Source organism: Microcebus murinus, chromosome 4 (assembly GCF_040939455.1).
Source record: "Microcebus murinus isolate Inina chromosome 4, M.murinus_Inina_mat1.0, whole genome shotgun sequence".
NCBI lineage: Eukaryota > Metazoa > Chordata > Mammalia > Primates > Cheirogaleidae > Microcebus > Microcebus murinus.
This window is the reverse complement of record NC_134107.1, coordinates 410917-422791: the sequence shown is the minus strand read 5'-3', so window position 1 is coordinate 422791 and position 11875 is coordinate 410917. Positions and strand designations below refer to the sequence as shown.

The 11875-nt window shown below is 62.3% G+C and overlaps 1 protein-coding gene across 2 annotated transcripts; it reads left to right on the top strand.

Moving 5' to 3' along the window:
- Positions 1-384: 384 nt before the first annotated feature.
- Positions 385-11858, top strand: PALM3 (paralemmin 3). Of its 2 annotated transcripts, XM_076001439.1 has the most exons (7): positions 385-577; positions 3613-3661; positions 4697-4777; positions 5343-5485; positions 5620-5704; positions 9458-9503; positions 9643-11858. In XM_076001439.1, exons 1-7 carry the CDS (start codon positions 537-539, stop codon positions 11640-11642), a joined length of 2445 nt encoding a protein of 814 aa, XP_075857554.1. In that variant the 5' UTR covers positions 385-536; the 3' UTR covers positions 11643-11858. The 2 variants fall into 2 exon arrangements, with proteins under 2 accessions (XP_075857554.1, XP_075857555.1); XM_076001440.1 differs by lacking the exons at positions 385-577; positions 3613-3661 and having other exon boundaries at positions 4532-4777; positions 5269-5485.
- The last annotated feature ends 17 nt before the right edge of the window (positions 11859-11875 follow it).

Below are 11875 nucleotides of genomic sequence, written 5' to 3'. Positions count from 1 at the left end.
TCACCCACCCCCCTTCCCGCCCTTCCCACTTGGAAGCTGGGTCCGATCAGGGAGGGGGGTGGCGTGTAAGCGTGTTTGGCACGTGCGCTATGCGACGGTGCTGTCGTGTGTGCGTGACTCTTGCAGGGCAGTCAGACTCAGCATGACGGGGGGTGCCAGATGGAGATGCCATTCTCTTGGTGGTGGGGGACGGTCAGTCACCAACTGGCCACTCTCGCCGGCATTCCTGACCGAGAGTGTGACAGAGCGTGTTTGCCGAGAGGCGGCCGGTGCAGAGAGGAGGCCAGTGGCTGGTGAATAATTTATCAGGACAGCTGATAGTACCTCCCCACAACTGCCCGCCAGCCCCCAGCCCCCTCCCGCCCGCCTGCTGCATGCCTCCCTCCCGCCTCCCCGGCCCAAACCAGCTGGACCAGCTCTCCCGGTGCCCGCTGCAGCCCCCCCACCCTGGCCAGCCAAGTCACAGCCTTGGCACTTCAGGCAGGCGGGCGGTGGGTCCTGATCTCCGAGACCAGAAAGTGGGCTTCTGGGCAGAGATGGCTCTGCAGAGCCAGGTGTGGTCTCCGGCCACACCCATGTAAGTGTCTGGGGTCAGGGGGGGACCGCTGGGCAGGGCCTGGGAGGGGGTCACAGGGGATGGCGGCCTTGCCTGGGGGCCAAGAGCCCCAGCCGGCCTCTCCTAAGGGGACCGGGAGAGCAAAGGGGGTAGGCAGCCAACCCCACAGGTCCTCAATGCCCTCCTTCCCCAGAGAGCCACGGGGTCTGGGTTGGGGGACATGTGGATTCCCCCGGCCACCTTCTTCTCCGGGGATTTTCCGCTGGCAGCCTGAGAACCCAAAGTCCAGCCTGGGGGTGGGGCTAGAGCTGGGGAATGTCAGGGTCTGTCACTTGCATGCTTTGCTTCTAAGAATCACCCCTTCCGTGTCTGTCCAGGGTGGGAGGAAAATGCAGTCCAACAGAAGTTCGACCTGTCTTCCAAACTGAGAAAGACAGTAGGAAATCTGAAATGATGACCTATTTCTCGAAATGGCCACCAACCGGCTCCTGGTGGCCACAAGCCATGGCCACCTATGTTGTCCTTATAGAGTCAGAGATAAACAATATCGCATGTGGTGTGTGGAGTATTTTAATATTTGAAGTGTGCGGGCTTTGGAAAGTGACCGGGGCCCCGGAGGTTTGTAAAGAGTTCTGGAAAAGGGGCTCCCCCCTACTAGGGACCCCAATTCAGTTTCTCACCCTTCTGGGTCCCCCATTGCATTATTCACCAACTGCAAACCTGGTTGCCTAGCAATGGGAACCCGATCCCCCCAGCGAGGAAGAGGCAGAGAGATTACATCTTGGGGGTAGGACAGGAGAGGGAGGACTTCGGCCCTCCCCCAGGGGCAAGCCCAGAAGCGGGGAGTCAGGGCTTCCTCTGGGGTACCCTGCGAAGTGTGACTTCAGTTCCTTGTCCCAACCCAAATCCAGCCCCGCCCCACCCCCAGACTGATCTGTGCCTTCCTAGCTGCCCCGATGCGGGTTCCTGGACCTGGACCCCCCCCCAACTCCGTTCCCAGTATTTGGGATCCGGGAGCCTCAAGTTCTGACCCCGACTTCACGACCTTGGACGCATCTTTTTCGCCACTTGTCAGAGCCTCGGTTTCCGTATCCATAAAATGGGGACAGTAGACTGCTTACCTCCTAGGGTCCTTGGGAGGATTAAATTAGTTACTACTGCAGGCAAAGCGTTTACAACAGCCCCTGGCACGAGGGATGCGCTTCTGATTGGCTGATTTTGCTCTTCGCTGTGATGTCCACTCAGCAAGGAGTCAGCTGGAGCACATGTCACCATCAGGGCCGGGAGGGGCCGGGGGAGGCCCGTGGGGCGCTGAGAACACTGTATATTGTCAGTGCTGTTACGCCTTCATGGGGTAGCCACAGGGGGTCTGGACTGTGAGACTACGCTCTCCTAGTAGGGTTAGGGTTCAAATTAATAGCCGGGCGCGGTGGCTCACACCTGTAATCCCAGCACTCTGGGAGGCCGAGGCAGGCGGATCGCTCGAGGTCTGGAGTTCGAAACCAGCCTGAGCAAGAGCGAGACCCCGTCTCTACTATAAATAGAAAGAAAATTAATTGGCCAACTAATATATATAGAAAAAACGAGCCGGGCATGGTGGCGCATGCCTGTAGTCCCAGCTACTCGGGAGGCTGAGGCAGGAGGATTGCTTGAGCCCAGGAGATTGAGGTTGCTGTGAGCTAGGCTGATGCCACGGCACTCACTCTAGCCCGGGCAACAGAACGAGACTCTGTCTCAAAAAAAAAAAAAAATTAATAAATGTTTGAGGACTTGCTATGTGGCCACGGGAGGCTAGGTGTCCCCGAGATGACAGTAGATAGATACTGCCTTGTGGATATTAGCAACTATGTCGCTGTTACTGACTATGCTGCACAGGCAATATGAGCAGCATAGTCGATATAGCGACCTAGTTGGAGGTACCCTTTTTTTCTTTTTTGAGACAGAGTCTCACTCTGTCGCTTGGGCTGGAGTGCAGTGGCCTCCTCACAGCTCACTGCAACCTCCAACTCCCGGGCTCAGCACGAGTATTCAGTGCATGCCTGCGATGAGGTGGACGTGACAGTTAATGCCCCCCAACCATCTTGTGCACGTCATAGTAGCCAGCCTCCGGCTTCTACAGGGACCCCAAATGGGGCCAGGGGCCACTCTGCAGGCTGGAAAGTGGGGCGGGGCTAAGGCAGGTGAGTGGCTCTCAGGTTAAACCTTAAACAGCGGTCTCCCCCTCCTCTCAGCTCAGAGTCCAGCCCTAGGCAGTGTGACCCAGTGACCCTTGCCCCCAGGAAGAGGGGTTGGCAGGTGGAGGAGGCAGCCCTGGAGTTGCCATGGCAATGGTGGGATGGCCACTTCTCTCCCCTCCAATTCCCTCACCTCCCCCTGCCCCAGTGCTTAAGGGATCCTGGGTAAAAGCAGAGGTCAGAGAGGGTGTGGAACTGGGAACAGACACACAGCATGTTAGGGGCCTGGCTGGATTTGAGAGTTTCGGTACGTTGGACTGGGAATGGCTATTAGAATTAATCATAAATGTGATTGATCTGAGAATTATTTAAATCATAATTAATAATAATAAATTATGGTATTGTTTTTGGAGCACTAAGCTTTTCCTTGTTTGAATACTTTCTTGCCAGGGTCCTCTGAGGCGGGAGAGGTGTGGCAAGCTATCCCTACCCATTTTACAGATGAGGAAACTGAGGCTGGGAGAGGCAATGTCTTACCTAGCAAGATCTTAGGCTCAACCAATCATGGTCCCCTGTTCACCGCCCTCTGCCCAGACTGCTCCCAGGTGCAAAGCGGAAATAGAGGCAAAACGCCGGGCTCGGGGCGCTTTCTAAGCAGCTCAAATTCAAGAGGTTGCCCCGGCCTGGTGTGGCGGCTCCTGCCTTTAAGCCCAGCACTTTGGTGAGGCCGAGGCGGGAGGATCGCTTGAGGCCAGGAGTTTGAGACCAGCCTAGGCAACATAGCGGGACCCTGCCTCTACCAAAAAAAAAAAAAAAAGAGGTTGGTCTGCTGAAGGTTGGGGTCCCCCCACCCCCTCCGCAGCCGCTGCCCTCTCCCCACAGGCCCATGGCGGAGAGCTCCCTCTACCGGCAGCGGCTGGAAGTCATCGCGGTAAGTGACGCCCTCCTGTGCGCTCTGCCCTGCGCCCCGGGAACCCCCAAACTTTCCCCAAGCTCGCTCCTGGTCCCACCCCGGTCTTCCTTGGGGTCACTGTGAAGGGTGGAGAGAGCGCCCCCAGCTGCAGCGCTGCGCAGGACGCCCCACCTCAATGCTCAGCCCCCTCTTCCCCGCATTTCCTCTGGTCACTTGCCGCCGTCGTAGTGGGGGGGCTGTCCACACCTGCATCATCCGGGTCCCATTCCTGGGCCCCAGCCCCCCAGACACCCGGTGTCTGAGCCCCGTCTCTCAGACCGCCGGTCGTCAGACCCCACACCTCTCAACTCTCCGGGCCTTGGGGCGCCCTTCTCAGGGTCCTTCCTAGGGGACCTCCAGCTCGCTGCCCCTCGTCTCTCTGGGCCCCGCTCTGGTCCGTTCCGTGTCCGGCAGCCTTCTGCCCTCCGTCTCTGCACCCCATCTCTTTGCGCCCCAACTTTCTGCACCCGACTTCTCTACGCCATATCCCAGCACCCCGCTTCTGCACCCCATCTCTTTGCACCCCACTTCTGCACCCCTGTCTCTCTGATCTCCCCATCTCGCCCGCCCTCGTCTCTCCGGACCCCATCTCGACACCCCAGTCTCTCCAGATCCCCACGTCAGATGTCTAGAGTCTAGATCTAGGGGGATCCTCCCTCTGATCCCCGCATCTGAGCCCCCATCTCTCTGAACCCCGTATCTCGGACCCCGCAGCGTGACCCGCCTCCAGAGCCCCATCCCAAGGCCCCGCCCCCTGCCCCCCAGCCGCAGACCCCCATTGGGCGCGGCGAGGCCTCCGCAGCATCCCGGGCGCGGCCGGCCCCGCCCCGCCCCCGCCGCGCCCCGCCCCGCCCCGCCGCTGAGTCAGCGCGGCCGCGGCCCCCTCCCCGCCGCCCGCGCGCCCCCGCCGCCCCGCGCCCCGGGAAGCCCGGGGAGCCCCGCGGAGTGGCGAGGGAGGGCGGAGGCGGGGAGGCCGCGCCCGCCGGCGGCAGCTCGGTGCCCGTCCCCGCGCAGGAGAAGCGGCGGCTGCAGGAGCAGATCCGCGCGGCGCGCCGCGAGCTGGAGGAGGAGAAGCTGCGCGCGGAGCGGCTCAAGGTGGGGCGGGGCGCCCGGCCGGCCGGGGTGCCTGCAGGGGGGCGGCTGCGCGGGGCGCCCGGGGAGCATAGGGGCCTCTGTCGGATGTGAGCGGGGCGACTGGGGGCGTCGGTCCCAGCTTTGGGGTGGGGGGTGTCGCCCAGCTTGGGCGGGGACGAAGCGGGGTGCAGCGGGGACTTTGGCTCCACCTCGGGCAGAGTCTGGGGCGCGGAGGTGTCGGTCCCGGCGCGGGGCAGATGGGAGCGGCCTTAGTGCAGCTTTGGAGCAGGGAGGGGCCAGACGGGAGGGACAACTGATTTCACCTTTGGGAGTGTCTGTCCGTTCTGGAAGGGCCGTGTGCGCGCAAGGGGCGTCCGCCCCGGCCGGGGTGTGTTGGGGGGCGGGGAGACTTCGGGCTGGCAGCGGGGCGGCGGTCCCACCTGGCAACGTTGGGGGGCGCCGTGGGCATGCATTGCAGACTGATGTGTGTCCCATCGGGGGTTGCGGGGCAGTAAGAAATCTGCCAGGCCCGCGGGCAGCCGCGGGGACTTCCGCATGCCCAGCCCCAGCTCCCTTCCCATGCCAGAGGAAGGCTCTCCGGGAGCGCTGGCTAATGGACGGGGCAGCGGAAGGGCCAGAGCGGCCCGAGGACCCCGCCGCAAAGGACCCCCAGTCGCCAGAGGGCCAGGCTCGGGCCCGGATCCAGAATCTAGAAGACAGCTTGTTCACGTGAGTAGAGCCCCACTGGTCCTGCCCAGGCCGGCTAGGAGGACCCCGGGCGTGTTCCGGGGAGGTGGCGCACTGAGCCTGGGGTCCCACTGAGCCTGGGGCCCCGGCTCCTAGCAGCCTCCTCTCCCCCCCAGACTCCAGTCCCAACTGCAGCTGCTGCAGAGCGCGTCCACAGGTGCCCAGCACAAGCCCCAGAGCAGGCCCAGCTGGCGCAGACAGGTGAGGGGCCAGGGGCACGGGATGGCGGCGTGGCCGGCGGGCCCCAAAGCGGGACATTGGTCAGAAGCGCGGCTCTCTGCAAGTGCATCCCCGCCACTAGGTCTGCATTCGAATTTACCTTCCGCTGTTAACTTTGCTCTGTGGTCTTGGGCAAGTTGATTTCCCTTCCCAAGCCTCAGTTTCCCCATCTCTAAAATGGGAATAATGACAGCGCCTCCCTGGAAAGGCCGTCGGGAGGGCGCGTGAGGCCATAGGTTAGCACCAGTAACGGGCACGAGGGAAAGTTTTGATATGTGGCTGCTAATATGGTCCCAGTAAGGAATGCAAAGAGAAAGTGTGGGCAGGTGGCCCTGGGATGAGGCCCAGGCATGGGAAAGAGTCACCATGAGATGTTCTGGCAATTTAAGGCATCCACATGGTGTTTTTTTGGTTCCGTTTTTTTTGGTTTTTTTTGAGACAGAGTCTCGCTCTGTTGCCCAGGCTAGAGTGAGTGCCGTGGCGTCAGCCTCGCTCACAGCAACCTCAGACTCCTGGGCTCAAGCAATCCTGCTGCCTCAACCTCCCGAGTAGCTGGGACTACAGGCGTGCGCCACCATGCCCGGCTCATTTTTTTGTATATATTAGTTGGCCAATTACTTTCTTTCTATTTATAGTAGAGACGGGGTCTTGCTCTTGCTCAGGCTGGTTTCGAACTCCTGAACTCAAAGGATCCGCCCCCCTCGGCCTCCCAGAGAGCTAGGATTACAGGCGTGAGCCACTGTGCCTGGCCCGTTTTGTTTTGTTTTGAGATAAAGTCTTGCTCTGTAGCCGAGGCTGGAGTGCAGTGGTGTCATCATAGCTCACTGCAGCCTCAAACTCCCGGGCGCAAGCAATTCTCCTACTTTAGCCTCCAAAGTAGCTGGGACTACAGGCGACGCCACCAGGCCCAGCTAATTTTTCTATTTTTTTTTTGAGACAGTGTCTCACTCTGTTGCCCAGGACTAGAGTGCCGTGGCGTCAGCCTAGCTCACAGCAACTTTAAACTCCTGGGCTCAAGCAATCCTCCCGCCTCGGCCTCCCAGAGTGCTAGGGTTACAGGCGTGAGCCACCGCGCCTGGCCTAATTTTTCTATTCTTTCTGTAGAGACGGGGTCTCACTATGTTGCCCAGGCTGGTCTTGAACTCCTGGCCTCAAGCGATCCTCCCACCTCAGTCTCCCAGAGCGCTGGGACTGTAGGTGTGAGCCATGGTGCCAGCCCACGTGGGTTTTTCTTTTCTTGTTTTGGTAACACCTTTATATATATATATAGCACGTGGGCTTTTGAAAAACAGGACACTTCACATCGCAACCTGGCTCTTTGGGTTTTCTTGAACTCTAAAGGTCCGGAGACATCTGTGCCTAGTGGCAGTCAGGTGTAGGTTTTTCACGGTCCTCACCTCTTCCTGATGTCTCACCTCGGCCCCCAAGAGCCTGTTGGATGACAGAGAGGGGACACAGACCCTTTAAAATTGGCGTGGGGCCGGGCGCGGTGGCTCACGCCTGTAATCCTAGCTCTCTGGGAGGCCGAGGCGGGAGGTTCGCTCGAGGTCAGGAGTTCGAAACCAGCCTGAGCAAGAGCGAGACCCCGTCTCTACTATAAATAGAAAGAAATTAATTGGCCAACTGATATATATATAGAAAAAATTAGCCGGGCATGGTGGCGCATGCCTGTAGTCCCAGCTACTTGGGAGGCTGAGGCAGGAGGATCGCTTGAGCCCAGGAGTTTGAAGTTGCTGTGAGCGAGGCTGACGCCATGGCACTCACTCTAGCCTGGGCAACAAAGCGAGACTCTGTCTCAAAAAAAAAAAAAAAAAAAAAATTGGCGTGGGAAGCACTTGTTTGGTTTTGTTTGTACTTATTTATTTATTTTGAGACAGAATCTCACTCTGTTGCCCAGGCTAGAGTGAGTGCCGTGGCGTCAGCCTAGCTCACAGCAACCTCCAACTCCTGGGCTCAAGCGATCCTCCTGCCTCAGCCTCCTGAGCAGCTGGGACTACAGGCATGCGCCACCATGCCCGGCTAATTTTTTTTTCTATATATATAGGTTGGCCAATTAATTTATTTCTATTTATAATAGAGATGAGGTCCCGCTCTTGCTCAGGCTGGTTTTGAACTCCTGACCTCAAGCGATCCTCCCGCCTCGGCCTCCTAGAGTGCTAGGATTACAGGTGTGAGCCACCGCGCCCGGCCACTTGTCTGGTTTTAGTATAAGCTGGAGTTCTTTGCTAGACATTTGCAAGGCGTAGTTCCTGGCCCCAGAGGGCTCAAAGTCCAGGGGAAGAGATGGGATACAAAGAGTCTTTGAGGCCAGCATGGTGGCTCATGCCTTGTAATCCCAGTACTTTGGGAGGCTGAGGCAGGAGGATCCCTTGAGTCCAGAAGTTCTGATCAGCCTGAGCAACATAGTGAGATCCTGTCTTTCCAAAAATATAGAAAAATCAGCTGAATGTGGTGGTATGTAGCTGTAGTCCCAGCCACTCAGGAGGTTGAGGCAGGAGGATCATTTGAACCCAGGAGTCTGAGATTCCAGTGAACTGTGATCGCACCACTGCACTCTAGCCTGGACAACAGAGCAAGACCCTCTCTCAAAAATAAAAAAACTAAAAAACTTCCAACACACACACACACACACAGAAACAGTCTTTGAGAGAGAAACCCAGAGTGTGGGGTGACCCCAGAGGAAGCACCTCAGTGAAGTTGGGAGTTCAGGGACCCTCTTCTATTCCTTGAACTTGCTTAGCTCAGTGCAGCCCCAGGGCCTTTGCACTTGCTGTTCCCTCTGCCTGAAATGCCCTTCCCCACCTCTTGACTCATGGCCGGCCCCCTCTCACCTCTTCAGGCCTCTGTTCAATGTCACCTCCTCCAAGAGGCCCTCACACATCTTATAGCTTAGAGGAGGCACCTTGTCACCCCCCACGCACTCCCTAGCTCTTTGCCCTGCTTTTTTCCCCCTCTGCACAGCCCTTCTCACTTGTAGACATTGCTAATGTATTTATTTGTGTTTATGTTTATTGGAATGTAAGTTCCAACAGCAAAAGGCTCAAGTGTCCCTTGGCCATGGTAACCTCAGTGGCTGGCAGAGCGGCCCCTGCTACGCAGAGATTGGCTGCATGAGCGCAGCACCGATTGAGCACCTGCTGCGTGCAAGCCCTGGGGTAGAGGGAGTTAGGAGAGGAGAGGAAGGCCACGGTGCCATGTGGAGGGACACGTGGGTGTTTGAGCAGGGGGGGCCCCGGCACGGGGGGGGCCCTAAAGGTGGGGGTAGGGGCCTGGCATGGGGGGGGCTGAAGGTGGGGGTGGGGGCCTGGCAGGGGGGGGGGCTGAAGGTGGGGGTGGGGGCCTGGCACAGGGGGGGGGCTGAAGGTGGGGGTGGGGGCCCGGCACGGGGGGGGGGCTGAAGGTGGGGGTGGGGGCCCGGCACGGGGGGGGGCTGAAGGTGGGGGTGGGGGCCTGGCACAGGGGGGGGGCTGAAGGTGGGGGTGGGGGCCCGGCACCGGGGGGGGGCTGAAGGTGGGGGTGGGGGCCGGCACGGGGGGGGGCTGAAGGTGGGGGTGGGGGCCCGGCACGGGGGGCTGAAGGTGGGGGTAGGGGCCTGGCATGGGGGGGGCTGAAGGTGGGGGTGGGGGCCTGGCACGGGGGGGCTGAAGGTGGGGGTGGGGGCCCAGCACGGGGGGGGGGGGGGGCTGAAGGTGTGGGGGTGGGGGCCGGCCTGATCTTGTCTCTACCGTCCTGCAGGGTCACCGTCCCCTCTCCCAGCCCACTGTCGATGCAGGTCCTGAAGGTGAGTGTTGGAACTCCTAGGTCTGGGGGCAGGGTCACCCCCAAAGAGGGTGACCCAAGAGGAGCGAGGGTAGGGGCCCTCTCGGTCCTTCCTCACCCTCCCTTCCCTTTCCTCTCCTCTCCGCCCCTGACCCCCCCAGGCCACGCTGATGTGGACAAGAGGGCCTCCCTGCCGGTGGGGCCAGCGGGCGTGGCCCCAGAGTCCCCCCCGGAGCCCAGAGAGGAGGCTGCAGCGGTTCTGCCCGCCCTGGTCCCGGCCCCGAGGCAGGTCCCCGGGGCGGAAGCCAACGGCCCCTGCGCTGGCCCCGGCGGGGCTCCGGAGCAGGTGGCCGGCGAGGGGCGGGGCGCCGAGGCCGACGGAGGGGGCGTGGTCCGGGTGGTGTGGGAGGGGCTGAGAGCCTCGGGGGACTTTGGTGCGGCGGGGGCCACCGGGCCTGAGCTGGAGGCGAGGGTGGAGGAGGTGGTGCTGGAAGCCGTCGGGGACAGGCGGGGGGCCGGCCGCCCGGAGCTCCCGGCCTGGGTGCGGGAGGACAGGGGCGTCGTGGAGGTGGTCTGGGAGGGCGTGGGGGGCAGCGACTCGGAGGCCGTGCGGGAGGCGGGGGAGGGCCCGGAGGCGGCGCAGACCGGCCCCCCGAGGCTGCCCGAGACCCCGGAGGTGGCAGCGCCGCTGTCGCCCGGGGAAGCGGACGGGGGTCCCAGGAGCGGCCTGGAGGGCGGCGGGCCGGGGGGCCCTGGGGGCGAGGAGGGCTCCTTCTTCTGGGTGGAGAGGGCGGCCCTGAGCGAGGAGTGGGAGGAGCTGCTGGCGGAGGGGCCGGAGGGGCCGGCGGGTGGCGGAGCGGAGGCCAGAGGGGGTGAGGGGTCCCCAGAGAGCAGAGGCGGCAGCGAGGAGACGCAGGGCGCGGAGAGGAGCGGAGGCGAGGGGCCTCGGAGGGCCGCGAAGGGCCGGGGTGAGGGAAGGCCCGGGGAGGAGGAGGCAGTGGAGGAACCGCTGGGAGGAGAGAAGAAGGGAGGTGAGGAAAAGCCCGAGGTGACTGAAGAGCCGTTGGTGACAAGGGAAAAGGGAGGCGAGGAGAGAGCGGAGGCGGAGGGGAAAGGAGGCGAGGGGACAGTGGAGGCTGAGGGGAAAGGAGGCGAGGGGACAGTGGAGGCTGAAGGGAAAGGAGGCGAGGAGACAGTGGAGGCTGAGGGGAAAGGAGGCGAGGGGACAGTGGAGGCTGAGGGGAAAGGAGGTGAGGGGACAGTGGAGGCTGAGGGGAAAGGAGGTGAGGGGACAGTGGAGGCTGAGGGGAAAGGAGGTGAGGGGAGAGTGGAGGCTGAAGGGAAAGGAGGCGAGGGGACAGTGGAGGCTGAGGGGAAAGGAGGTGAGGGGACAGTGGAGGCTGAGGGGAAAGGAGGTGAGGGGACAGTGGAGGCTGAAGGGAAAGGAGGCGAGGGGACAGTGGAGGCTGAGGGGAAAGGAGGTGAGGGGACAGTGGAGGCTGAGGGGAAAGGAGGCGAGGGGACAGTGGAGGCTGAAGGGAAAGGAGGCCAGGAGACAGTGGAGGCTGACGGGAAAGGCGGTGAGGGGACAGTGGAGGCTGAGGGGGAAGGAGGCGAGGGGACAGTGGAGGCTGAGGGGAAAGGAGGTGAGGGGACAGTGGAGGCTGAGGGGGAAGGAGGCGAGGGGACAGTGGAGGCTGAGGGGGAAGGAGACGAGGGGACAGTGGAGGCTGAGGGGGAAGGAGGCGAGGGGACAGAGGAGGCGGAGAAGACGGAAGGAGCTGGGGAAGGAACTGAGTCCCAGGCAGAGGAGGGGAGCGAGGCAGGGCCTCCCTTTGGGGGCGACGAGGCGCGGAGGCCGGAGGAGGGAGGACCGCAGTCCCAGGAGAGGCAAGAAGGTCCCCTGGGGGAGGCAGCCCCTGCGGAGGCCCAGGGCCCGTCGGGGGCCGCCACGCCCTTGCTGGCCGAGGCCCGGGCCCCGGAGCCGCGCGCCGCCGAGTGCCAGCCACTGCTTGGGCGCCCGGGGCCCGGCGCCACCCCCGGCGCGCGCGCCGTGCCCACCTACGCACCTGCCCGGCAGCCCGAGCCGCCCGCCCCCGCCGAGGGCGAGGAGGCGAGCGCCCCGAAACCGAAGACGTGCCAGTGTTGCGCGGTCATGTGAGCCCGCGCCCCCGCCCGGCCCCTGTCACAGCTACCTCGGCCTCTGGGCACCCGGCAGAGGGCCCCGGGCGCGCACCGGCCCTGGCACCTGGAAGCCGGCCGGCCCACACGCCCACCTCCGCCGGGGCGTCCGGCCCCCTTGCCCGCACTGCCTGCGACCCCGGCCCCTCCTGCAGCGAAGCCTTTATACTTGAAAATAAACCGTGGAAGCACTCGGGCTGCTGGCGTGCGTGT